The following is a 26,156-nucleotide window of genomic DNA, read 5'->3' on the forward strand; positions in this document are numbered from 1 at the left end:
GGAGGAGAAAGAAGCAGCCCAAGAAGGAGGAGGATATCAGGGGCCAGCCATCCAGCTACACAGAAATCCACAGAGTAAGAGTAAGATTTGCAGAAGTAAGAGAACAGGAAAATCCCAGAGGCAAAGGGTAGATGGGATAAGTGAAGTTAAGTAAAAGCTGGCAAGCAGCCAGCCAAGCTAAGGTTGGACACTTGTAAGTAAGAATAAGCAAGCCTCTGGGTGATTCATTTGGGAGCTGGGTGGTGGGCCCCCCTAAAAAGTCGAAATAGAAAAAAACATCTACTATTACTATTACAAGCAACTTGTGTAGAAGCGATATTTTGTAAATGTTAGAGCAACATGGACGCCAGGAGGGGCAATCAAACACTTACCTCATCCCCTTGTAGAACAGCCTCTTATAGTCAACATTTATTATCGTCATATTCTCTTTAGCAAGCTCATTGAGGGTTCTTAAACGGCCCACGTGCTGGAAACCAGGAGCCTTGAACCTGACATAGTCTCTGTCATAACCTGGCAACCAAAGTATCTGCAAGGAGAAACAGCCAGTCAACTGTCCCGGCACAAACAGCCCAGGGAGAATGGGCGAATCTCCATTCCAGCACGGGGAGCAGTCTACAGGAAGCAGAGAAGGATTCTAGCCCTTGGTAAAGCAATCGAATTAGTTATATCATCCAATGAACTCTTAAAAATGGGGAAGGCTTCTGTGGAATTGAGTTTTCCAGGACTTCCCATCCTGCAGTTAAGGTCAAGGCCCCAAGCATACAGAAAGATTCATACAAAAACATGGAGAGCTAGGAAAGTAGCTCAGTGGTAGGGCGCCTTCATAGCATGTGTGAGACCACGGAACAGATCCTTTACAGAGAAAAAAATGTTGGTGGAGATGAACATTGAAGAGCCCTCCCCATTTGCTGATCACAAAGCCATCCTCGAGAGGAACTCCTTAGGTGTTTCCTGGGACCAGGGCTCATCTGAGGGAAGGGTCCCATTTGCAGAGACACATGGTTGTTTAACTCAGAGCACTGCAGTATTCTGAGAAGTTAAGGGATAAAAAAAAACAACTTTGCAAATAAAGAGATTGATTCTAAAAGAAAAAAACAAACAAGGAGCAAATCTCTACTTAACTAAGAACCACTGGTCTTTCTAGACCATTCTTTAAAGCTAAAGTCCTCAGCGTTGTATTGTCATGAAGCCTCCTAGGTCTGACATGACCACGGGGCAGTCACATCAGAATTACTATATACACTATTATTTTTTGTGTGGTGCGAGGGACTGAGCACAAGGTCTCGAGCACGCTAGGCAAGGGCTCTGCCAGTAAGTTACAGTCCCAGCCCTCTTTTTAAATTTTTAATTTTGAGGCAAGGTCTTGCTAAGTTGTATGGTGGTTTTGAATTTATTCTCTAGTCCATGCAAGCTTTAAACTTGCAGTCCTCCTGCCTCAGCATCCTGAGCAGCTGTAATTACAGTGATGTATGGCTGGGACTGCTTTATACACATTATTCTTTTTTTTCCTGCACATGTAGGCATGTGTAGCATGCATGTACGAATGTTCACAAGTATGTGGATGTCCACGTGTGCAATGCATGTATGTGTGCATACATACAGAGGCTAAAAGTTGACACTAGGTATCTTCTCCCACTGTTTTCCACTTACTATTTTGAGACAGGATCTCTTACTGAACCTGGTGCTCACCAGTTCCAGCTGGTCTAGATAACAAGTTTGCCCTGCCCTGTCTCTGCCTCCTGAGGGCTGGAACTACCGGTGGCCGCCACGACTGGACAGCTTTTACCTGGGTCCTGAAGATCCGAACTTCCGCCTTCAGGCTTGTGTGCCAAGTGTGCCATGCACTGAGCCATCTCCTCAACTCCTGCACCATTCCTTAACAATGGACTACTCCTCTGTTTGGTTCAGAATAGCAAACAGTCTCAATGTTTTCCCCCACTGGGATAATTTTAACTGGATCATTCTCAAATTGACACCTGTAGCTGTACAGATAATTATCTCTATTTCCAAAGGACACAAAATCCCTTGCAGATCCCAGAGAAGAATTGCATAATAGGTTGAATTCAACTGCTATGCTCCTAGACAGGCTGCCCACCTCCCAAGCCCGACCATGAATGGGGAGAAAGACGTACCAGACGTTGCTCGATGTTGGAGTCAAGGATGACCTTGACTACTCTTCGAACAAATGTGTTTCTGAAAGGATGCTTTGGTGGAGGGCCGAAAAGATCAAATATTACAAACTTTTTTTCATTTTTTGCAAGTTCCAATAACTCAGCCAGCGATGGAATTGATTGGTTGCTTGCTCTTCTTTTATCAGCCTCTGATAATGGTTTCATGTCAAAAAACGGCTTATGCTAAAGATAAACGTATTTAAAAAAATTGGCTTTGGTCAAAAACATGCCCAGGTTTCCTGGTCTGTGGTTCTGCCCCATATTGCTCCACTACCACTTCACCCACTACGCCCTCTGACACACAAACTCTGAGATGTAAGGGAAATAGAAGGACATCTCCATTGGCGATTGTAGTGTTTGGAATGATTTCTTTGATACTCTAGACTTCTTACACATGTACCGATATTCTCCATGTTCTTAGCTTTCCTTTCTAGTCTCTCGCAACGCTCAGTATCCACCCCTTCCGATCATACCTAACCTTACCACACAGGCTCTTGCTGTCACAGCTGTGTGTAACGGAAACAACATGTGCTTTGGTTTCAGGGTTCATGGGATCTAATCCTATCTGTACCCCTCATTTGTTTACTATGTCAACCTGCTGAAATCCTGCTCTCTGCCCATCCAAATGCTTCCTCCTTCATGATGCTTTTCTAAAATATTCCTGAACTAAGGGGATGTTGAGAGCAGGAAGTTCCGATGGCCCCTTATTGCGTGTCTATAAATGTATGTCTTGTTCTGACTTGATGTACTCACACACAGCTTAGACCACAGTTTAAATCCTTACTCAGTATGCTTCTTGCTGCTCATTATCTTTGCATTCAACCTTGCTCGAGTTTTCAGGATGCTGGCATTACGTCGTCAGTTCTTTGCCAGTGCAGCACATAAATGGGCTCTAGCCAAGTTCTGGATAAAGTCCTCATTTCTCCCTGAAACCTCAGGAGTTGGGTTTCCACTGTCCGTGTTTCTCTTCTCATTCTTGTCTCCCAAAGTCCTACCAGAATCACTCACTGAGCTCTGTTTGCAGCGTTCAAGGGCTTTTCTAGGTCAAACCAAAATTCTCCACAATCCTGCAAGCCAGCTTCGTTCCAGTCACAGCAACGGACCCCACTTTTCAGTACCAATTTTCTGTATTACTCTTCTCATTGTTATAGACAATATCTAGCAATAAGCCATGGGAAGGAGGAAGGGTTTACTTTGGTTTGTAGTTTGAGGGCAAACAGTCCATCACCGCAGGAAAGTCACGGCAGCAGGACCTTGAGGCAGCCGGCCACACTGTGTCTGCAGTCAGGAAGCAGAGGGCAAGGATGCCAGTACTTTTATTCAGTCCAGGATCCCCTAGCATGTGGAACGGTGCTGCCCACAGTTAATGTAGTTATTTCCAAACCAATTAATCAAATCTAGATAATCCCTCACAGGTATGCCAAAGCTAACTTAATCTAGATGATCCTCATAGACAGGCCAGGAAGTTTATTTTAGGTAATTGTAGGTTTTATCCAGTTAACAATCAATACTACCTTTGCTCAATATTCTTGACTTTTAATACCCCAATCTGTAAGAAAGGAAAGTGATGTGGTAACTGATGTGTTCCTCAGGATTGTTTTTTTGAGCCAAGATCTTGCTATGTAGTTTAGACTGACTTTAAACATATAATACTCCTGCCTTAGTCTCCTAACTGCTGGGATATTAGCTCTGTGATTCCACAACCAGGCCTTAGGATTACTTTGAAGGTTAAGCATGTATCTGATAGATTTTCTAGCAAACTGGATATACTGATAAAGAATCTATGAACTTGAGGGTTGAATGAGATAAACTTCCACAACCAAGAGGCACCAGAACCAAAAGGCACCAAAGACTGAAGCCTATCAGAACAAACATCCAAGGATGATAGGCTATCCCCAAGAAAGGTAAAGGTATATACATCCCCATGTTATTAGGAACATTATATGGGGTAGAAAAACATGAGATCAACTGACACTCATCAATGGCTGGAACACTATTTAGTCTGAACAGGTAAAGAAATTACGGCATCTGAGATAACATGTATCATCTTGCAGGACATTGTGCTAAGTGAAATGAGCCTGGTACTGAGTGACATATGCTAGCTTTGTTTATGTATGGAATCTAAGAAGGCTTTACTGATAAAGGCAGAAAATAAGGTAGCGGTTGCAACGGAACTGGTGATGGTAGTGGAGAGATGGGGAGATGTTAGTTAAAGCGTACACAGTTCCATCTAGACAGAAGTAATAACTTCAAGAACTTTTGTGTGCTGACCATAACTTAAAAACTTACTAAATCTTGAAATAATAATGCTAGAACATAATTTAAGCATTCTCATCACACGCAATATAAGATGTGTAGTAAGACATACATTAATTAGTTTGATCTATCCATTACATATGCAGACATACTTCAAAGCAGCCTGTTGGGACTGGGCACATAGCTCAGTGGTAGAGGACGTGTCTAGCATACATAAGGCCCTAGCATGATCTTCAGCACTGCAAAACAAGCAAGCAAGCAAACAAAAACTTATACATCATAAGTATGCACAACTCAGTCTTATTATTTTTAGTGTATTAGCTGTGTGGACGTGTGTGCAGGTATAGCTGTGTGTGTGTGTGTGTGTGTGTGTGTGTGTGTGTGTGTGTGTGTGTGTGCATGCGGAGACCAGAGGTGGACTGATGCTGGGCACCTCCCTCCAATCTCTCTCCGCCTTGGTTTCTGAGGCAGGATCTCTCACGGAACCTGGAGTATGGTGACTGGGCTAGACTGACCGGCCAACAAGCCTCAGGGATCCTCTCATCTCTGCCTCCCAGCACTGGGACTGCAGGCATTCGCCATCACGCTTGGCTTTTTACACGACGCTGGATGTACAAATTCAGGGCCCCACGCTTGCACCCCTAGAACTGTACAGACTGAGCTGTCTCCCCAGCTCATTTTTTAATACGTGCTCTTTGTCAGCTAAAAAGTCAATAATAACAACAGGTTTGTGTTGCGGAATATTGCTTTAACAGGACAAAGATGTGTTACATTTGTTTATGCTGTGTAATGTTACTTTAACTGTGTAAAGGTGTGTTACATTTGTGCATTTGTTTAACAATGTAAGGATGCGTTTTTAATTATGAAAAGATGTGTTGCATTTGTTTCACCTGGCCTGCCTAAGGCATCTGATTAGTTTAATAAAGAGCTAAATGGCCAATGGCTAGGCAGAGAAAAGATAGGTGGGGCTGGTGGGCAGAAAGAATAAACAGGAGGAGAGAAGGAAGAAGGAGAAGAGAACCAGGGAGAAAAAGAGGGACACATCTGGGGCAAGAAACCAGTCAGACATCAGAAGCAATGAAAGTAAGATATACAGAAGGAAAGAAAAGGCCTGGAGGCAAAAGGTAGATAAAGAGAAACAGGTTAATCTAAGTTAGAGGAGCCAGCCGGAAACGAACCTAAGCCAGGCCGAGCATTCATAATAAGAAGTCTCCATGTCATGATTTGGGAGCTGGTTGGTGGCCAAAAAGAAAAAGCCAGGTACAGGTTTGCTTGGCTTTTGAAACCGGGTATACTGAGGCTATCAGTCAAACCGGAAATAACACCTTAGCAATACCGAGTCTTTAGATTCACGAACACAATGTGTCTTCCATTGATTTACACCTTTGGATTCTTTCTTTTGTATTTATTCACAAACAAACACATGCACATGTGACTTTTTTATATTTACACACAAATAATGGATTTTTTAGTGCCAGTATACTGCTAGTATTTCATTAACTTGAAATCCCAATTCTTCATTACAAGATTATAGCAATGCAAATGATGCCTATAGATTTTTACATCCCATGGCCTTAGTAAGCTGATTAGTTCTGGGAACTTTCTAAACTGTATTATTTTGAACCCCGACACAGGGAATGGGGTTGTATGTAAATAGACAGCTTGCTTCATTTATCAAATGCACTGCACAGAATTCCCAGGGTGAGGCTGCTGGGAGTGGGGAGGGGTGTGTACTTTGTTCCCACTTGGAGGCCATCATTCATCTTCTCACTATGGGGAAGTTGACTGAAGGTTTTCTGAAGTTCTTTATCTTCTACCCCTACTTCATTAGCAGGTTTTCATCACAGGAACTGGGGGGGTGACTTGTTGCACAAGGCTGAGGATCTGAGTTCAGATCCCAGACTTCTGTAGAAGCCGGGCACAACATGCCCGCCTTTAATCCTAGTGCTTTGGAGGCGCTGACAGGGGGCTCCCTGTGGCTCACTGGCCACTTCCAGGTTTCTCACTAGAAACCTTGTCTCAGATAAAGTGGAGATGGCTTTGGGAAGATAATCCAATGGCAATCTCGGGCTGTCATATGTGTACACACACATGAGGTTTTATTTTAGCATAAATGGAATTTTGTTGAATGCTTTGATACATACATTTAAGTGATCACATAGTTTTCCTTTAGATTATTACCGTGGTAAATTACATTGAAAGAGTGTTCATGTTCATGCAAGGCACAGCGGTACACAACTTCAAGCCCAGCACCCAGGAGGAAGAGGCAGGCGACCTCTGTGAGTTTGGGACAACTAGGACTAGATAGAGACTCTATCTCAAGAAAAAAAGGAGTTTCCACGTTGGCCCAGTGTTTACAGATTTGAGGAGCTTTTATTTTGTTGAGGTGTTTTCTGTCTATGTGCAGCTATCACTGCTGTGGATACAGAGAGCCATATCACAATCAGTCTCCTCCTGAGACAGCATTGCTCCAGCAACTGGGGCTCCCTGTGTAGCTCAGGCTGGTGGCACACTTGGGATCCTCTTTCCTCCATCTCCCGTGTGCTGGGCCTGGAGCACGCCCTCCCACACCTGACCATGGTCCAGTCTGCATTACTACTAGAGCAAACTACCACAAACTCAGTGGCTTAAGAGAACACAGAGCATTTTTCCTGTTGTTTCTGTTTGTTTTAGAGATCAGAAGTTCTTTATGGGTCTCATGTGGCTTGCACCAAGGTGCCAAACAAGCTTCACACAATTCAAAAAATATCTAGAGGACATTCATGTTCAATCACATTACTGGCAGAGTTTAGCTCCCTGTGATTTGGGGAACTTCTGTAAGTTGAGAGCCTTGTCTGTTTTTAGTGGTCACCTGAATTCCTTGGTTCAGAGGCTCTTCTGTCTTCAAATCTTGTAGTTGACAGTTGAGACCCTGTCACACATCAAACCTTTTGTCTCTCTGTTCTCCATTGACAAAATCTTTTTGGTCACAGCTAAGAAAACCTTCTTTAAGTACTTGCCTGATCAGATAGGGGTCACCTGGAAAATCAGTACAATCTCTTCCCATAAAGGTCCATAACCTCAGTCACAGGTGCAGTGGCCTTAGACCATGCTGGGTAACATACTAATAAACCCCAAGAATCAGGACATTCATGCCTTTGGACAGTCACTATTCTGCCTACCATGTGTCATGAAAAAGGGTAATATTCTCCAAGGAGAAATAACAATCTTAGCAGTGTATGCTCTTAACAACAGAGTTTCAAAATTCACATGTAAAACCTACGAGATCTGAAAAGAAAAAAACCACAATTACAGTTGAAGACTTCATCATGCCTTAGTCAGTAAAACAGGTAGGAAATCCATAAGAACAGAGACAATCTAACCACGGTACTCAGCTGCATTTAATGACATCTTTTGTTTTGCTTTGCTTTATCAAGACAGGGCTTCTCTGTGGAGCCCTGAATATCCTGGAAGTCACTCTGGCAACCGGGCTGGCCTCTGTCTCCCACCACCACCCAGGCTCTGGTGACCCACGTGTCAGAGGCTGGGTCCTGAGAGCGACAACATCTGGAAATGGGGGACCTGATGGGAAATGTAGGTCACTGCGGGGAGTGCCCTTGGAGAAGCAGGTGGAATCCAGGTCCCCTCTTTCTCTATTTCACTTCTCAGCCATTGGGTGAAGGGCTTTTCTCTGCCAGATGTTCCCTTCCAAGATGTGGCCAAAGCAACAGAGCCAAAAGGCTCAACCCGTGAGCTAAGAGAAGCAGGTCTTTGTTACAGTAACAGAGATTTGACAAAAACAGAGCTATTTGGTTTCACAAGACTCTTAAGTGTAACAACAGTGATAATGCAAAGCCATCACCAATTAACAATCATTACTACCAAACAAGAGATCACCAGAATGACCGTCACACTCTGGAGATCTGAGTGAAAATAAATGGTCCCATAGATCTCTGTCTGCTACATGCTGACCCAGATGTAAAACTCTTGGCTCCCTCTACAGCACATGTCTGCCTGCATGCTGCCATGCTTCCCACCAAGATAATAATGGACTAAACCGTAAAACTGTAAGCCAGCCCCCAATTAAATGTCTTCCTTTATAAGAGTTGCCATGGTCATGGTGTCTCTCCACAGCAATAGAAACCCTAACTAAGACAACATCCAAATGATTTACTACAAAATATTACTCTTTAAAATATTTTAAATCACATATAAGATCGTAGTGGTATTTCATTTGTATTTTAATAAATAAAGTTTGCCTGAAGGTCAGAAAAGTAAAACAGCCGCACTGGCCAGCCTAACAGACCAGGCAGCAGTGACACACACCTTTAATCCCAGGAGCCACACTAGCTTGTCCTAGAAACCGGGCAGTAGTGGTGCACACCCTTAATCCCAGAACTACAGAGGATTACAAAACGGGAGGAGATGGCTCTCAATCTCAGTCTCATTCTGAGATTCCTGGAGGCAGGATCACAATATTTGGGCTGAGGTCAAGGTAAGAGCCAGTGGCTTGCTGCTTTGCTTTTCTGACCTTCAGGTTGAATCCTAATTTCCGTCTCTGAGTTTTTATTAATTGTGCTTTATAACAACATCTCAGCTCCCTTCTGGTGACACATCAGGAGAAAGCAAAGAAACCACCACAGTGGAAGTTAAAGTTACTGAATAAAACAAACTGAACTCTAGATTTCAGAATTCTCAGCAGCCATAGTCATAGTAAAACTAAATTCTACATACACACCATCTACCATGCTAAAATAAAGCTACTGATTCTAAAAAATACCCATCAAAATTTATCCTAACAACACACCAACCTGAACATTTAGAGCTACTCACAGAATTTCACAACAGAAAACGGTTGGGCTTTTGTTGTTCTTTTGTAGCACTGAGCTCAAGCCCAGGAGATGTTCCACTGCCGATCCACAGTCCCACCCCTAGGAAAAGTACTGAAGGAAGGTTTTCAAAACCCAAACCATGGACAACTTAACAGAAACATTAACTATTACATGCCACAGCCCCAAGGTGGTATCAAACTATGGAAAATATTAATGGTTATCTTTTGGTAATGAGCACCATAAAGTTCCAATAAGAACAACCCAGAAAAAAATGTCCATTAATTAAAATACCACTCACTCAATTCATCAATCCTACAGTTCCATCAAACATCTTAGTTTGGTGAAGTTTTGGCTCATCTTTAGGACTATGTTTAATCCTACAAGTCCTAGTAAGACTTCCAGGAGCATTGCTGTATATATCTGATATACAGCCTTCTCATGGAGAAAGTGTATCGTTAAAACATAACTGGGCAAGCAAGGTGGCTCAAGTGGCAAAGGTACCTAGAACTAAAGACCATCCTTCCGTAGGCCTCACGGCCTGAGTTTGATTTCTGAGACCTACACGGTAGAGTAAGGGAACCAGCTCCTGCAAGCTGTCCTCCGATCTACACACACACAAGAAATGAGATGTAAGAAATAATTGATAAACATTAATTATGGCTAACAAATCCAATATGCACACTAATGGAGCATTTATAGCTTTGTGTGCTCATATATTCATGGATCATGAGACACATCATACAGCCTACATATATGTAGAAACCTGTGATAATTTTATCATTACTATTATGATTATTTGACACAGGGTCTCACTCTGCAGCCCTGGCTTGCAAAGATTTACCTGTTACTTCTAAGCATGGGGATTAATGGTATGCTCCACCACACCTTGGTCATCTCATTGCTTTCACATAAGGAAATAGCACAAGTTACAGCCTCCTGTAGGGACGAACATTCTGAGAGACATGGCTGCTATAACTCTCCTTCCAGCTACCTCTTATATTAATAGCAGCTGGAGTATGAATCTGGAGTCTGTAAAGGTAGGTCCATCTTTACATGATTCTTCACTGTTCTTCACGTGAAACATGCTCAGTGAGCCCTTAGAATGAGCATCTGCTGTTTACCCTGGTGAGATGGTTATTTTCAAAATCAAAGCCTTTGATGTCTACATCCGGTTGAGTAGAATGTAGGCTTCATGAGTTTTTCCCAGCATGAGACAAGCTGGAAAATAGAAATTATTTTCTTCATTGTGAGATGGTAGCCTTGACCTTTCACACCTCTCTGAAATCATCAAGGGGATCATATTCGTGCTAATTTGCTATTTCAGCATTGCCAAATCTCCCCCTGCAGGCCTTATTGGCTCTTCTCCCAACTATTCCCTTCCTTGCCCTTGTTTTCTACCCTTTCCTCAGTCCTTCTTCCTGCCTCCGTAGACACACATTGGCTTAGTGTAACGTATCTCTGAGATACACCACCATCATCCATGATTCCCCTTGGTAACAATCTCCTTGTAGCATAAAGAGTACCTTGATGTAAAAATGCATTCTCCAACTTCCTCAAGAAAAAGGTGACTCAAAATTATATCATACTTAATATATGTTTTATATTTTGCTATTCCCTTAATTAGGCTGTCTTCTTCCCAAATTTCCCATTCTCATTATTTAAACTAAGTCAGAAGTTGATCTTAGATGCTTCCAAAATAACAAGAAATTTACTCTCGTTGGTACTTATCACAATGAATGGTATGGTCCATTCTAATACTGTTCCCTTTGGGCTTCTGGTATAGTTCTTATGATGCATTTGGGTTATTCATCATTATACTCCATGTGTCTTGTACCCAGTAGATACGTAGCACGTATCTGTTGAATAGTGAGAATTGAGGAATAAATGTTTCATAGTCTGCTTCATGAAGACTGTGAGTTATTCAAGATAGCCAGGGAAATGCTATGTGCATTGCAAACACACTATCAAAGACTATGAAATGCCCGGGTAGATTAAACAGTAAAGGCTGAGTTTACAAGTTTATCATCAGCCTTTCTAGTAAATGCTGACAGCATGGTCCGACCCACTGCATCCCCAGGGAATGTGAGCCCTGCCCCTAGACCAGCAGGGAAAGTGGATGCTCCAGAGCAGCAGGTGAACCTGAGCAGGGGAGGCTTGCACACAAGTCCCAGAGCCAGAGGATACAAGTCCTACCTTTACAAACCACTGGCCGGCATTCAGAGTGGACAGGAAAGTCCAGTTGAAGATGGCAGTGTGGTTGAAAGCGGCCGAGGGCAGGACCTCTCTGATGTTGGTTGTTCTACTCAGGTCATAGTCGTGCATGAGGAAAGGCACCCCATCATAGCTGCAGACGGAAGGGGAGAGGAGTAGAGGTACAGAGGATAAACCCAGAAACCAAGGCACGAATGGTTCCCCAAGTCCTTCAGGGTTGCAAGCCTTTCAAGACCTTCTATGCTCTCTCAGATCTCAGCAAAGGACTAAGTGCCAGCATCTATGCAGATATCAGCATTTCCCCACCCCAATGACTTCATCATGTGTATGTGTTCATATTGGTGGTGCTGAACGAGCAGCTTCCTTACTCAGATCCCTGATACCAGGAAAGCAGAAGGTATGGTAATGGCCTCAGAATAAGGGAGTGGGGGTAAGGCAGGGTCCTTCGAGCCATGAAACACGCCTCTACGTAGGCTTCCTGGGTTTCTCTGGACATTTTTCCAGGATGGCATCTGCTTCTCTAGACACTCTACATTGGATATTATCATAAAACCAATTCCTGATTCCTCTACTTCCCAGCTGCTTTGTGGAAGCCCCAACTTTATGACTCTTTCCTCCTTTCTCATTAAAATAACTACCGAGAAAATATCTACAATGGTCACAAGGTAATAAGGGCTATTTAATTTGTCCTAACTATAAAACTGGACAAAATAAGGGGATTAGCTATTTAGTCAAAGAACAGTTGGGTTTACAGTATTATACCTCTGGAAAATGGTATCGAGTTAATTCATCTATACCATTACACGAGCTACCTTCCGGTAGCGAGTAGTAGAATTTATACAAGAAGGGAGAACCCAAAGGGACCGAGCTATCTGGCTGCAATGGGGAGAAAGAGATCAGCTTTCAGGTTATTGGATAGAGTCCCATGGAGGATGGAGCTATGCAAAGGCAAACAAAGCAGCTCCTGAGCAATTCATAGAGTCTATGACTAAGTGTCAGTCTACACACACAAAAGCCCATGAAGCTGAGCAAAAACAACTTTTGAGTGGGTGACGCAGCTCGGTGGTAAAGGCATTTACTGTCCAGCCTGACAGTCTGAGTTCAATCCCCACAACCTACTTGGAGGAAGGAGAAAACTGATTCCCAATAGCTGTCCTCTGACCCCCACACATGTGTTGTGGCATGTGTGTGTCCATGCACATACATATATAAACACACAAGTAAATAAATGCAATAAAAATTTCAAGCAAAAAACTTTCAAGAAAAGGAAAATTATCAGAATCTCACAAGTTGCAGAACTCACATGAGGTGTGACTTAGTCAATTCCATCCAGCAAGAGAGGAGAGACCTCAGCAATTGCATGGGTATTCTTTAGAGACTCCAGAAGGCCATGCCTTAGAAATGAAGATGACTCAGAGCTAGCACAATGGACAGCCACTGAAGTGCCTCCAGAAGAGAGCTTATGACAGCCTCCAAAGAATCAGAATAGTTAGAAACAGTTCATGTACCTGCTAGGAAAGAGTCCAACATTCTTTAAAGGAATCCAACAAAGCATAGCCTTCATCCATGTGAAACTGCAAAGTCTAGCATAGATTAAAACTGCACTGGAGGAAAGTGTGAAATCCTTTGACAGAGGCAAACAAAGAATGAAAGGTGACAGGATCAGACAAAGGTGTTAAAAATTACAGAATAACATTATAAATTCTGAAAAACACGCAAAAGAAACATGAATATAAAACACATATGCAGAGCCAACTCTGACGGAATGACAATCAGGAACATCAGGAGGTTGAGGCAGGAGATGCCAAGTTTAAGGCCAACCTTGCCTACAGGCAACAGCATTTGGAGTGTGTGTGTGTGTGCACATGTATGTGTGCGTGCATGCATGTGTGTGTGTGAGTGTGTGTAGGATATAAGGAAGAAATGGAGGTTCTGGTGATTAAAACTATAATAACAAGTGAAAAGTCTGCTGGATGAAATTGACAGCTGAGGCTGGGGAGTGGCTCAGTTGGTGAAGCACTTGCTGTACAAGCCTGCGAATCTGAGTTAAAGTCCCTGGCACCCACATACCCCTGGCTCAGCACATGTGTGTAACTCCCGCACAGGAGGTGGAGACTGGCAGACCCTGAGGGCTCCCTGGCCATCCAGTCTGACCTAGACAATGAAATTCAGGTTCCGCAAGAAAGCCAGTATAAGGCAGGAATCTAGAAAGTGAGGGAGGAGGACATGCCGATGTCACCTTCCGCTCTCCACGTATGGCCACACGAGTGAACACTTGTACTACTCCCACACGCATATATAGAACAGATCCTCCTAAGAGCAGTGAATGCCAAGGTGCAGAACAAAACATGGAACCCAGGAGCTCTGGCCCAGCCAAGAGGTGGTTTATCTTCAGCTCCAGTAACTGGGACTCAGAGCTGGCTCTATATTAGCATATTTTCTGACTCTTGGGGGATTTTATTGTTGTTTTGTTTCTCAAGACAGGGTCTTCTTATGTAGCCCTGGCTGTCCTGGAACTTGCTGTGTAGACCGCTGAATGTTTCCACTATAAAAAATGAACTTTGCTATAGATATGCTTACCTTGATTTAAATATTACACTGTGTATATATTTTATACAAACATCACATGATTGTCCATATATAAGTATAATTAATGATGCAATGTGGGGCTGGAGAGATGGCTCGGAGGTTAAGAGCATTGCCTGCTCTTCCAAAGGTCCTGAGTTCAATTCCCAGCAACCACATGGTGGCTCACAACCATCTGTAATGGGGTCTGGTGCCCTCTTCTGGCCTACAGGCATACACACAGACAGAATATTGTATACATAATAAATAAATATTTTTTAAAAAAAATTAATGATGCAATGTGAAAAGGGGAAGTCTGAGTGAGAACAGCTCTCAACCCAGCTGTGGGGAAAACGGCAAATGAATACATTTTCCCTTAATGCAAGCAAGAACTTGGGCTCAGAAGCAAGCCTACTGGGTTACTGGGTACACTAGTAATACTTTTACTGGGAGACAGTGGAGCCTCCAGGAAGTGGGACACTGAGTGTGTGGCCTTTAAGGTGTTATCAGAACCCCGGTTACACCTGCCATGAGGCAGGCAGCTATGCCCCTGTATGCTCCCCATTGAAGGCCGGCCTCACCACAAGTGTGAAGGGAAGGGGGCTGAAGAACTGTGGGCTGACGCTGCTCAGACCGTGGGCGGAAGAAAGTCTCTTCCTTACTAATCTACTGTATGTTTGTGTCACAGCGGCGGAGATATGATTAACATATGATGACAGATACTTAGTTTTAAGAAGTTATTTATTTTTGAGGCTGGATCTTGTACACACACACACACACACACACGAAGGTGCGTGTAAGCTACAGTGCTGCTATGGGGGTCAGAGGACAACTTTTGAGAGTCCTCCCACTGTGGCTTCTAGGAATCAAACTCGGGTTGCCAGGCTTGCTCTCCCTTCACCGGTGGGGTCATCTTGCCAGCCCACTAAGGAACTATTTGTGTCCTTATATATCCTGGACAGTAAACCCCTTGTCAGACGCATGCTTTGCAGGCGTCTCCCATCTCCTGCCACTCTGCAGGCCGTCTCTTCACTTCAGGGACTGTTTCCTTTGCTGTGGAGGGCTTTTTAGTTTTGTATACAATTTGTTTTCACTTTTGTTTTCTGTACTTTGGAGATCTTGTCCAAAACATTTTCCCCCAGTGTCCTGAAACACTTTCCCTCAAGTTTCTTTTTAATGGTTTCCAATTACATTAAGTTTCTTTAAGAGTATAAACTATGTGTCACCCCAGGTCTGCATACACCACCATTTTTACATCCCATCTCTGGGCTTATCAGCTTCTGAGATTTCCTACCAAACTACAACCTTTTGCATCTGGTTCTCCCCCTGAGTGTAAAGCCCTCGAAGCCCCTCACACTGCAGCACGTCAGAGCCTCCTTCCTTCTTCACGGTGGAATACTGGGTCCATTCGTCCATCTGGATGCTTGCGCCGCTCCTACCTTTGGGCAGCTGTGAATCATCCTGCTGTGGACCTTCGTCTGCAGCTTCACTGTGGACATATTCTCATCTCTTTTCACTATAGCAGAGTAGGGCTCTGCTCTTTCCTCGGCCATGTGTGAGGGCCTAGCATTCCTACCCCTCCCCACGTGTCTGCCAAGCTCCCTTTGCACAGCCACCTGGATGGGCACAACGTTACGGACACTGACTCTGACGTGCAGACAGTTAGGGCTTTAATGTATTTTGAGTTGGTTTTCATTACTGGTGAGATACAGGCATTATTTTATTCTTCTGCAAGTAGCCATTCAATTTTTCTCAGCACTATTTATTAGAAAGGTTTCCTTCCTTCACTCTGTGTTCTTAGAACCTTTGCTTAAAACAAATATATACAGATTCATGGGTATACAATATCTATTGTGGTCCACTGTTCCGTATATGTCTTTGTGCTGGTATTGTGTTTTTGTTTTGTTAGGGTTTTTGTTTGTTTGTTTTCTGTTCAGTTTTTGAGACAAGGTCTCTCTGTGTAGTTCTGGCTGGCCTGGAGCTTACATGCAGACTAGCAAGGTCTCAAACTCGGAGATCCTCCTGCCTCTGACACATGAGTTTTGGGATTCAAGACATGTACCACCACATCCATGTACCACTTGCTAACCATGTTATTTTAATTACCATAGCTTAGTAATAATCTTGTATTCAGATAGTATAATTCCTTCTACTTTGGTTTTTTGTCTGTGTTTTTGTTTTTTGTTTTTTGGGTTTGTTTTTGTTTTTTGCTTTGCTCAAAACTGTTAAGTATTTTTATAGTCTCATACAAAATTTAAAACTCCTTCTTCGAGTCTATGAAAATGTCATTGGTAGACTGAGGATTACATAAATCCCTAGAGTCCTTTGAGTGCAATGGACATTTTAAAAACACTGAGTCTCTCATTCCACAAATCTAGGATGTTTTTGTTTTGTGGGTCTTCCCATTTTTCATCCACGTTTTATAGGATTTGGGGGTAGAGATCTTTTACCTCTTTAAACTTATTCCCAAGTGTTTTATTGCTTTGCAGCTGGTATGGATGGCAATGTTTTCTTGATATTGTTTGTTTGAGAGAGGGTCTTGCTGTGCACTACAAGGTGGCCTTGAACTCATGACTCTACTATCTCTGCTTTTCAGGCTGTGATTATAAGTATTATTACCATATAAGTATTATTATAAGTATTATTACCATGCCCAGCTCTTGAATTCATTCTTTATTTTAATTCTCCGTATGTGTATATGTAAATAAACTATCCCTTGCATTCATGTGTGGAGGGCAGAGATTGACACCAGGTATCTTCCTCTATCTCTTCCCACCTTTCTCTTTGAAATAGGGTCTCTCATAAACCCTGGAGCTCACCAATTGGCTAGCCTGACTACCCTTAGGGATCTTCCTATCTCTGCTTCGCATTACTAGAGTGACAGATGTGAGCTACCATGTCTAGTTTTTATGTGGGTGCTGGAAATTAGAACTTTAGTCTTCATGTTTACGCAACATATACTTTACCCATTCGAGTCCCACCTCTTGACTCCATTATAGCGAACCACCCACTAGAGGAAACAATGCTACTGGCTGAGTGTGGTGCTGGGAACTGAACCTAGGACCTCACAAATGCAAAACACATGCTCCACTTCCAGCCCAGTCTTACAGATTTCTCTGTGCTTATTTTATATTTTGTAATTTTTGTGGAAGAAAGGAGGGAAGGAAGGTACCTGATATAATTTTAATTTTTAAAAAATGTGTTGAGACTTGTTTTATGGCTTATCGTTTGATTTATCCCAGAGAAATGTGTTGTTGAGAAGAATTTACATCCTGGAGCTGTTTGGTGGCATGCTCTATAGATGTCTGTAGTGACATTTGGCAGTAGGAACAACTCAACTCTGCCATTTCTTTACCGACTTTCTCTGGGTGATCATCCATTGCTGATAATACAAGCTGGAACTCTTACTTTCATGGTTTGGAGCCTGTCTCTACCTTTAGGGCTACTAACATTTGTCTTGTCATTGGAGTATTGAGATATCGGGTCATAGATATTTAAAATGATTTCACCTTGCTGAATTGATTGTTCTACAAATATATAGTGACCTTCTTGCCTCTTTTTTACTGATTCTGATTTAAAGGTCCACAGTGTTTGATCTGAGTATGGCTACTTTTGATTTCTTCTGGATTCTATTTGCATAGAATATCTTATCCCATCTCTTCACTGATTTTTCAGTCTATGTGTGTCCTCAGAGGCAAAGGGAGTTCTTCATATAAACAACTTGGGGTTGGGGGTACTTTTAGCACAGTCATTCTATATCTTCTAGCTGGACAGCTGATCCACTTACATCTATGACCATGGCGGAGCGCTGTTTACTGATTTGCTTCTCGCGGTTTGTTCAGTTTGGATTTGTATGCAATGAGGACCACCTGGCCAGGAAAGGAACCACTCACAATGGGCTGGGCCCTCCCACATCAATCATTAGTTAAGAAAACGCCCTACAGACTTGCCTATGGAAGCATTTTCTCAATTATGATTCCATCTTCCCAGATATGTCTAGGTTTATGCCAAGTTTACAAAAACAAACAGGCACACAGACACATGCTGGCTGGCATCCCCTTCACTCTGCTTTCTGGCCAGGTCCACTTGGCATCCTTGTTCTCCTTGCCCCAAACCAATGTCCTTTTCCATCTGTGTGGGGCAGCTGTCGGTCTCACTGGTGAGAAAAGAAACTAATGCATTCACTTTGGTTGTAGGTCTTCCCCTTTATCACTCAGAATTCACACTGCTCTCCCGGCCCACAAGGAAAATCTGTCCTGGAAACACTGGGAACTCTTGCTACCTGGAGGTATTCTTTAACTTTTGAGAGTTTAATGATGGTATGCCTTGGGGTAGTTTGAGAGTTTGATGATGATAGTTGTGAGTTGATGGTTTTGAGAGTTTGATAATGGCATGGCTTAGGATAGTTTGTTGAGTGACTGGTGAACTTTGACCTTCTTGTTCCCAGATGGTTGTTTCCTCCTGTGGATTTGAAAGGTTTTGTTTTGTTTTGTTTCAATCACTGATTCTCTGATGAGTTTCATATCCCTTTGGAATTATTAAATCCCTCTTGAAATACAATAGCATGACCATTTGCTCTTTTTTTCCCCAGGTTTCTCATTATTTTTTCTTTCCTTTTTTTTTTTATTAAGAAGAACATTTGCTTTTAATTCTGCTCTAAAGCTTTTCAGGCATTCTCCACGCTTTATGATCTTTTTTCTTTCCTAACTATGTGTATCAGCCTTCCTTCAGCGATGAACAGCGGAGTTGAAGTGTAAGGCAAATCATCCCTTCCCTCCCCAACTTGCTTTTTGGTCAAGTTGTTTCATCACAGCAATAGAAACCCTAACTAAAAACAAGGGTCTCTTTGTAATTGTCTTTTACCTCCCTACCCCCTTCTCTGTTTTTTTTTTTATTTATTGTTTTTAATTGAGCTATACATTTTACCTAATCCCCTTCCTTCTTCCCCTCTCCCCATCTACCCTTCCCCTTGCCCCCCATGCTCTCAATTTACTCAGGAGATGTTGTCTCTTTCTGCTTCCTAAGTGGATCCATGTCTGTCCCTCTTAGAGTCTTCTTGGTAGTCTAGGTTCTCTGGGGTTGTGGAGTGTAGGCTGGTTATTCTCTGCTTTATGTCTAAAAGCCACTTATGAGTTAGTACATATTATGTTTGTCTTTCTGGGTCTGGGTTACTTCATTCAGTATTTTTTTCTAGGTCTGTTCATTTGCCTGCAAATTTCAAGATGTCATTATTTTTTTACAACTAAGTAGTATTCCATTGTGTAAATGTACCACATTTCCCTCATCCATTCTTCAGTTGAGGGGCATCTAGGTTGTTTCCATGTTCTGGCTATAACGAATAATGCTGCTATGAACAGAAATGCCCTTGTGGTGTGACTATGCATCCTTTGAGTATATGCCCAAGAGTGGTATTGCTGGGTTTTGAGGTAGAATGATTCCTAATTTTCTGAGAAATCACCACACTGATTTCAAGCAGCTGTACGAGTTTGCACTCCCACCAACAACACAGGAGTGTTCCCTTTACTCCACATCCTCTCCAGCATAAGTTGTCATCAGTAGTTTTCATCTTGGCCATTCTGACATAAGATGGAATCTCAGAGGTGTTTTGATTTGCATTTCTCTGATGGCTAAGATGTTGAGCACTTCCTTAAGTGTCTTTCAGCCATTTGAGATTTCTCTGTTGAGAGTTCTGTGTTTAGGTTTGTACCCCATTTTTTATTGGATTATTTGTTCTTTTAGTGTCTAGTTACTTAAGTTCTTTGTATATTTTGGAGATCTCTGTCAGATATGGGGTTGGTGATGATCTTTTCCCATTCTGTAGGTACCCATTTTGTCTTGTTGACCATGTCGTTTGCTTTACAGAAGCTTCTCGGTTTCAGGAGGTCCCATTTATTATTTGTTGCTCTCAGTGTCTGCGCTACTGGGGTTATATTTAGGAAGTGGTTCCCTGTGCCAATGCATTCAAGTGTACTTCCCACTTTCTCTTCTATGAGGTTCAATGTGGTTGGTTTTATGTTGAGGTCTTTGATCCATTTGAACTTGAGTTTTGTGCATGGTGATAGATATGGATCTATTTTTCTTCTTCTACATGTTGAAATCCTGTTATGCCAGCACCATTTGTTGAAGATGTTTTTTTTTTCATTTTAAAATTTTTAGCTTCTTTGTCAAAAATTAGGTGTTCATAGGTGTGTGTGTTGATATTTGGGTCTTTGATTCAATTCCATTGGTCTTTCTGTCTGTCTTTATGCCCACACCAAGCTCTTTCCATTGCTGTAGCTTTATAGTAGAGTTTGAAGTCAGGGATTGTGATGCCTTCAGAAGTTTCTTTATTGTACAGGATTGTTTTTGGCTATCCTGGGGCTTTTATTTTTCCATATGAAGTTGATTATTGTTCTTTCAAGGTCTGTGAAAAATTCTGCTGGGTATTGCATTGAATCTGTAGATTGCTTTTGGTAAGATCGCCATTTTTACTATGTTAGTCCTACCTATCCAAGAGCATGGAAGATCTCCCATTTTCTGACGTCTTCTTCAATTTCTTCCTTCAAAGATTTAAAGTTTTTGTCATATAGGTCTTTCACTTATTTGGTTGGAGTTACCCCAAGATATTTTATGATATTTGTGGCTATTGTAAGGGTTATATTTCTCTGATTTATTTTTCAATCTGCTTATCATCTGTATATAGGAGGATTACTGATTTTTTTTAGTTAATCTTGTGTCCTGCTATATTACTGAAGGTGTTTATGAGTTATAGAAGTTCCCTGGTGGAATTTTTGGGGTTACTTATATATATACTATCATATCATCAACAAATAGTGGAAGTTTGACTTCTTTTCTGATTTGTATCCCCTTGATCTTCTTTTTGTGTCTTATTGCTCTAGCTAGAACATCAAGTACTATACTGAATACATATAGAGAGAATGGGCAACCTTGTCTTGTTCCTGATTTCAGTGGAATCACTTTGAGTTTCTCTCCATTTAGTTTGATATTGGCTGTTTGGTTTGCTGTATATTGCCTTGATTATGTTTAGATATGTTCCTTATATCCCTGCTCTTCCCAAGATCTTTATCATAAAGGGGTGTTGGATTTTGTCAAAGGCTTTTTCAGCATCTAATGAGATGATCATGTGGGGTTTTTTTTCCTTTCAGCTTGTTTATATAGTAGATTACATTGACAGATTTTTGTATGTTGAACCAACCCTTCATCTCAGGAATGAAGCCTACTTGGTCGTGGTAGATGATTTTTCTGATGTGTTCTTGGATTCGGTATTTTATTGAGTAATTTTGCCTACTTGGTCGTGGTAGATGATTTTTCTGATGTGTTCTTGGATTCGGTATTTTATTGAGTAATTTTGCATTAATGTTGATTAATTTTAGTTTGAAGTCTACTTTGTTAGATATTAGGATAGTTATACCAGCTTGTTTCTTGGGTCTATTTGATTGGGAAATCTTTCCCCAAGCCTTTACTCTGAGGTGATGTTGCCTCTGTAACTGAGCTGTATTTCTTGTATGCAGCAGAAGGATGGATTCTGTTTTTGTATCCAATCTGTTAATCTGTGTCTTTTTACAGGCGAATTGAGTCCATTGATATTAAGGGATATTAATGACCAATGATTGATTGGTAGTTCCTGCTATTTTTGTTTTTCTTGTGGTGCTGTGTGTGTGTGTGTGCTTCTCTTCTTTGGAATTTTCTGGTATGGAATTATGTATTATTGTCTGTGTTTTTGTGGGTGTATCTCTGACTTCCTTGGGTTGGAGTTTTCCTTTCAATACTTTCTGTAGGGCCGGATTTGTGGATAGGTCTTGCTTAAATCTGTTTTTGTCATGGAATATCTTCTTTCCTCTGTCTATGTTGAAAGCTTTGCTGGATATAGTAGTCTGGGCTGGCATCTGTGGTCTCTTAGTGTCTTCATAATCCCTGACCAGGAAATATCCTGGATATTTTGTGTTAAGAATTTGTTGGATTTAACATTTTCTTTGATTGATGAATCTATTTCCTCTATTGTATCTTCAATGCCTGAGATGCTCTCTTCTGTCTCTTGAATTCTGTTGTTTATACTTGCATCTGTAGTTCCTGATTGTTTACCCAGACTTTCTGTTTCCAGTTTTCTCTTGGTTTGTGTTTTTTTAAAAAATTGCCTTTATTTCCCTTTTCAAGTCTTGAACCATTTCTTTCACTTGTTTGGTGGCTTTTTCTTAATTTTCTTTAAGGGATTTGTTGATTCCTTCCAATTTTTTGGTTGTCTTTTTCTCCATTTCTTTAAGGAAATTTTTTATTTTCTCTTTAAGGACCTTAATCATCTTCATAAATGTCATTTAAAGGCCATTTTCTTCTGCTTCATCTGTGCTGGGATGTTCAGGCCTTGCTATTGTAGAGCCACTAGGTTCTGGTGGTGCCGTATCACTCTTTATGTTGTTGGGTGTACTCTACCCATCTCTTCTTCCGATCTGAGCAGGTGGAGTCTGTGTTTCAGGGGGTCCCTTTTCCTCCAGTTGGTGTAGCTGGGGGCCATGACTCTGTTGATCGCTCCTTCAGGTGTAGGCAGAGGAGAGCCTTCGGTGATCATTCCTCCCAGTGCCTATAGGCCCAAGGCTCAGATGGCCATTCTTCGTGGTGTTGGTGGACCTGAGGCTGAGGCTCCGGTGGTCAGGTAATTTCTGGAGGCCACTGCTGTTGTCATGGTCAGCACGCTGCTGCTCACGCTTCTCCTCCCGGTGGTCTATCCTGGCCTCCTAACTATATATTTTTAATAGACTGTTTCTGAGTTCACCACTTCTTTCCTGTATTTGGTCTCTGCCACCTTCTATATTTTAATATGATGACTCATTATGTTGGTTTTTTTTTCCAGTTCAACTAAGCTTTATTTTTTTAAAAAATGTTTCCATCTCTGTCAAGTTTCTCTGAGTACTAAATCATTCTGTTTTCTTTTGAAGCTCACTGAGTTTCTTTAAAATGTTTTAAATCCACCATCAACGACCACACTAGTTAACCTGTGTTCATCTGCTTGTACCTTATTCCAGCTTCCAGGTGAGGTTACAGTTCAATGAATGTTCTTGATGCCTACGAGCATGTGATGTATTCGCCTCAGTTTTTGCCGTCTGGCTTTGTGCTTGCTTTTCTAGGAATTCTAAGGAGGCCGTGCATTTTATCTGAGTCTACACTAATTCCTGCAACCCTGTGTGCTGGGATCCGCTAGAGTACTGCCACTACTCCAGCACTAGGGGGCGATGCACCTCAAACAGACAGTCATCTGTTGAAAGCATGACCTAGAGAAGCAGTTGTAAAGCCACTCCGTCCTCCCAAACCCCGCCTCGAGCTCCGTCAGTCCCCAGACCTCACCCACGGTCACCAGCAGATACTCAGACACTGTAGGGCTCTGCCCACTCCGGCGAGAAGCCCCGTGGATGGGCCACCCCCAGCTTCTCTGCTGCCCCTACGTAGAGTCACCAAAGCTGCAACGCTGTCACACTTGGCAGCTGAAGACGCCAAGAACTGGAGCCACATTGTTGTTGACTGTCTACTGCTAGCTCACGGCTGGAGACTGCTGCAGCTGTCCACGGTGGCACTGGGCAGAAGACCATAAACCAGGGCTGTTCAGACAGGCCTGAGGACAGGAGCTGATAGGTTCTTCCCAGAGTTATGGTTCATACACCCAAGACTGACCTCCAAGGCAAAGTCCTATGCTTATTACCCCTTTCTCTTCCCCAGCATAATCTTGCTACCCAAGACTGGGGTAGTGCTAATGTACTCACTCCCAGCTATGACCCAGCCTTGGTGGCTCTCCTCTGGCCGTACAGCTGTCTCTGTCCCAGTACTCGCAGACGGACCTTCTACATCGCCCTGCCACCCATGATGCTGTCTAAGTCATAGCTGAGTCTTCCATAATGACCTGCAAAGCTTCCAGGGTGGATCCAGGCCTGCATTACAGCTGCTGTACCCATCGGGGTACAGATGTAAGGAAATTCTAAAGGCTCCATCTGTGAGCACTAGCCAGGTATACCTGTGCTGCCCATGGTCTGGGATTAGGTATTACAGAAATCTCTTGGTTGCCAAGGCTGATGTACTTGGGTCTCAGAGCCACAGGGACAAGCCCAACCCCAGGCTGATGATGGTCTAAGCCAAAACTTGAGTCAATCCTACTGACTCTCTGGTCTCCCTCCTGATGTTCAAGCATGCCTAGAGGCTCCATCTAAGATCTAGGCTGTGAAGGGGTTTAGTTTCTACCTGACATGGGTCTTCTCCAAAGGAGGAGGCATCTTGTGGCAGCTTTTGTGCTCTGTCCCAGACAGGAGAATCTTGCTTTCTTCTCTGCTCCCCAACACTGGGACAGCGATGGCAGAGGCAATCTTTCAGACAGTTAACACAGTTCCAGAGGCTCAGTCATGAACACTGGCCTGGGGCCAGGGCTGATGGGACTCGGCTCGGCATTGGAGTCCCCCTGGCAGACTTGGTAGTAGATTTGAAGTCTAAGTCCTTACTCTCTCCATGCTTCTTGGAGTTGAAGGAGAGCAACTCTTCTCTTCCTACTTCTTCACTACATCCTTCCTTATGATGCTACGAAAGCCAGGTAGTGTGGTCTCTTACCTGGCCTTCTTAGCTCTTCTAAATGAATAGCTATCACAGGGGGTATGTCTGTGGCAATATCATCATTAGAGAATTTGACTCGGCTGCCACCTTGCTCTAGCTCCTATGACATTCAGATAGAGGACCAATGTTAGTACAATCTGTATGTTCCAAATGTCTAATGAAGTTGAAAATCTTTCCACATATGAATTTTTACCTGTATATTTTATTGTATGAAATACCTATAAATGCCTTTTGCTCATTTTCTAACCGGTTCTTTTATTTTTTAATAATACCTGGGACTCTTGAAATGTTTTTTCTTTTTACTCTTATTTAATTTTCTTTAGAATTTCACACACGAGCACCATGTTCCCATGAGTTCCACTACTTCTCTCCCTGCTCCGACTCTTTGTACATCCTTCCTCCTGAGTTCATGACATCGTCTTCCATAATTATTATAATTATTACTGATATTTATATAAATACATACACTGAGTCTGTGCGGTACTGTTCATATGTACATGTCTCTAAGGACCACTTGGGGTAGGGTAACCTATCAAGAGGCTCATCCTGGAGAAAACTGATTCTCCCACTCTCAGTAACCACCTGTTACCCCACAGTGGCTCCTGTAGGGTGGGAACAAAAGACTACAAACAGCAAAAAGGCAACAAATAATAGTTATCAGCACACACTTTTCAATAATAACTTTTGAATAGTAATGGCCTTAATCCTCTAATCAAAAGATAAAGGTTAGATGAACAGAATGAGAAACAAAATCCATATTTCTGTTATCTATAGAACTCCTTTTGCTTTTAAGGTTAGGTATCACATTAAAGTGAAAGGTTGTAGTTGGGGAACCCAGGAAACTAGCGTCACTGCCCTAATATGTGACAAAATAGACTTTTAGACAAAATAAATTCAAAGAACTAAAGAAGAACACTTCATTCTGATGAAGGGAACAATTAACCAAGAAGATATTATAATCCTAAACACGTATGCACCAAACCCTCACACACCCCATTTCTTTAAAAGCATACTATTGGACTTCAAAACACAGATTAACCCTAAGTCAGTTAACAGTAGGTGATTTCAGTACACTACTTGCTCCAACATACTGGTCATCGGGACAAGAGACAAACAGAGACACATAGGAACTGAGTGACATCATACAGCAAATGGATCTCACATATGTCTACAGTACAGTCCACCAAAGACTATACTGTCTGCTCAGGAGCCCACAGAACTTTCTCTAAAACAGGTCACATGCTGGGACACAAAAAAACTCAACAAATATAGAAAACTTGAAATAACTACATGCATCATATCTGGCCACAGTAATAAAGCTTGAAATCAACAGCAAAAGAATTTCTAGAATTATATAAACTCCTAGAAATTAAACAACACACTACTGAATGATGAATGGGTAAAAAATTCAAGATGCAAATAAATTTTCTTGAAATAAATGAAAATGAAAACACAGCACACCAAAATTTCCTATGAGAGAAAATTATATTTCCTGGGCCTACATTAAAAAAAATCAAAAGGAACACAAACAAACCACTCACTGATGCAACTCAAGAGT

At 42.2% G+C, this 26,156-nt stretch overlaps 1 protein-coding gene across 3 annotated transcripts in view; it reads right to left on the bottom strand.

Annotated features, from left to right (window-relative positions):
- Positions 1 to 26,156, bottom strand: part of Gdpd4 (glycerophosphodiester phosphodiesterase domain containing 4) — an 85,579-nt gene that overhangs the window by 30,373 nt on the left and 29,050 nt on the right. For all 3 annotated transcript variants that reach the window (XM_048435107.3, XM_087901588.1, XM_048435105.3), the window contains 3 exons: positions 11,432 to 11,582; positions 2,133 to 2,354; positions 372 to 526 (listed from right to left, as the gene is read on the bottom strand). In XM_048435107.3, coding sequence (XP_048291064.3) covers positions 372 to 526; positions 2,133 to 2,354; positions 11,432 to 11,582 — 528 coding nt within the window. The remainder of the gene's footprint in view (positions 1 to 371; positions 527 to 2,132; positions 2,355 to 11,431; positions 11,583 to 26,156) is intronic.

Source organism: Myodes glareolus, chromosome 24, assembly GCF_982192425.1.
Source record: "Myodes glareolus chromosome 24, mMyoGla1.1, whole genome shotgun sequence".
Classification (NCBI taxonomy): domain Eukaryota; kingdom Metazoa; phylum Chordata; class Mammalia; order Rodentia; family Cricetidae; genus Myodes; species Myodes glareolus.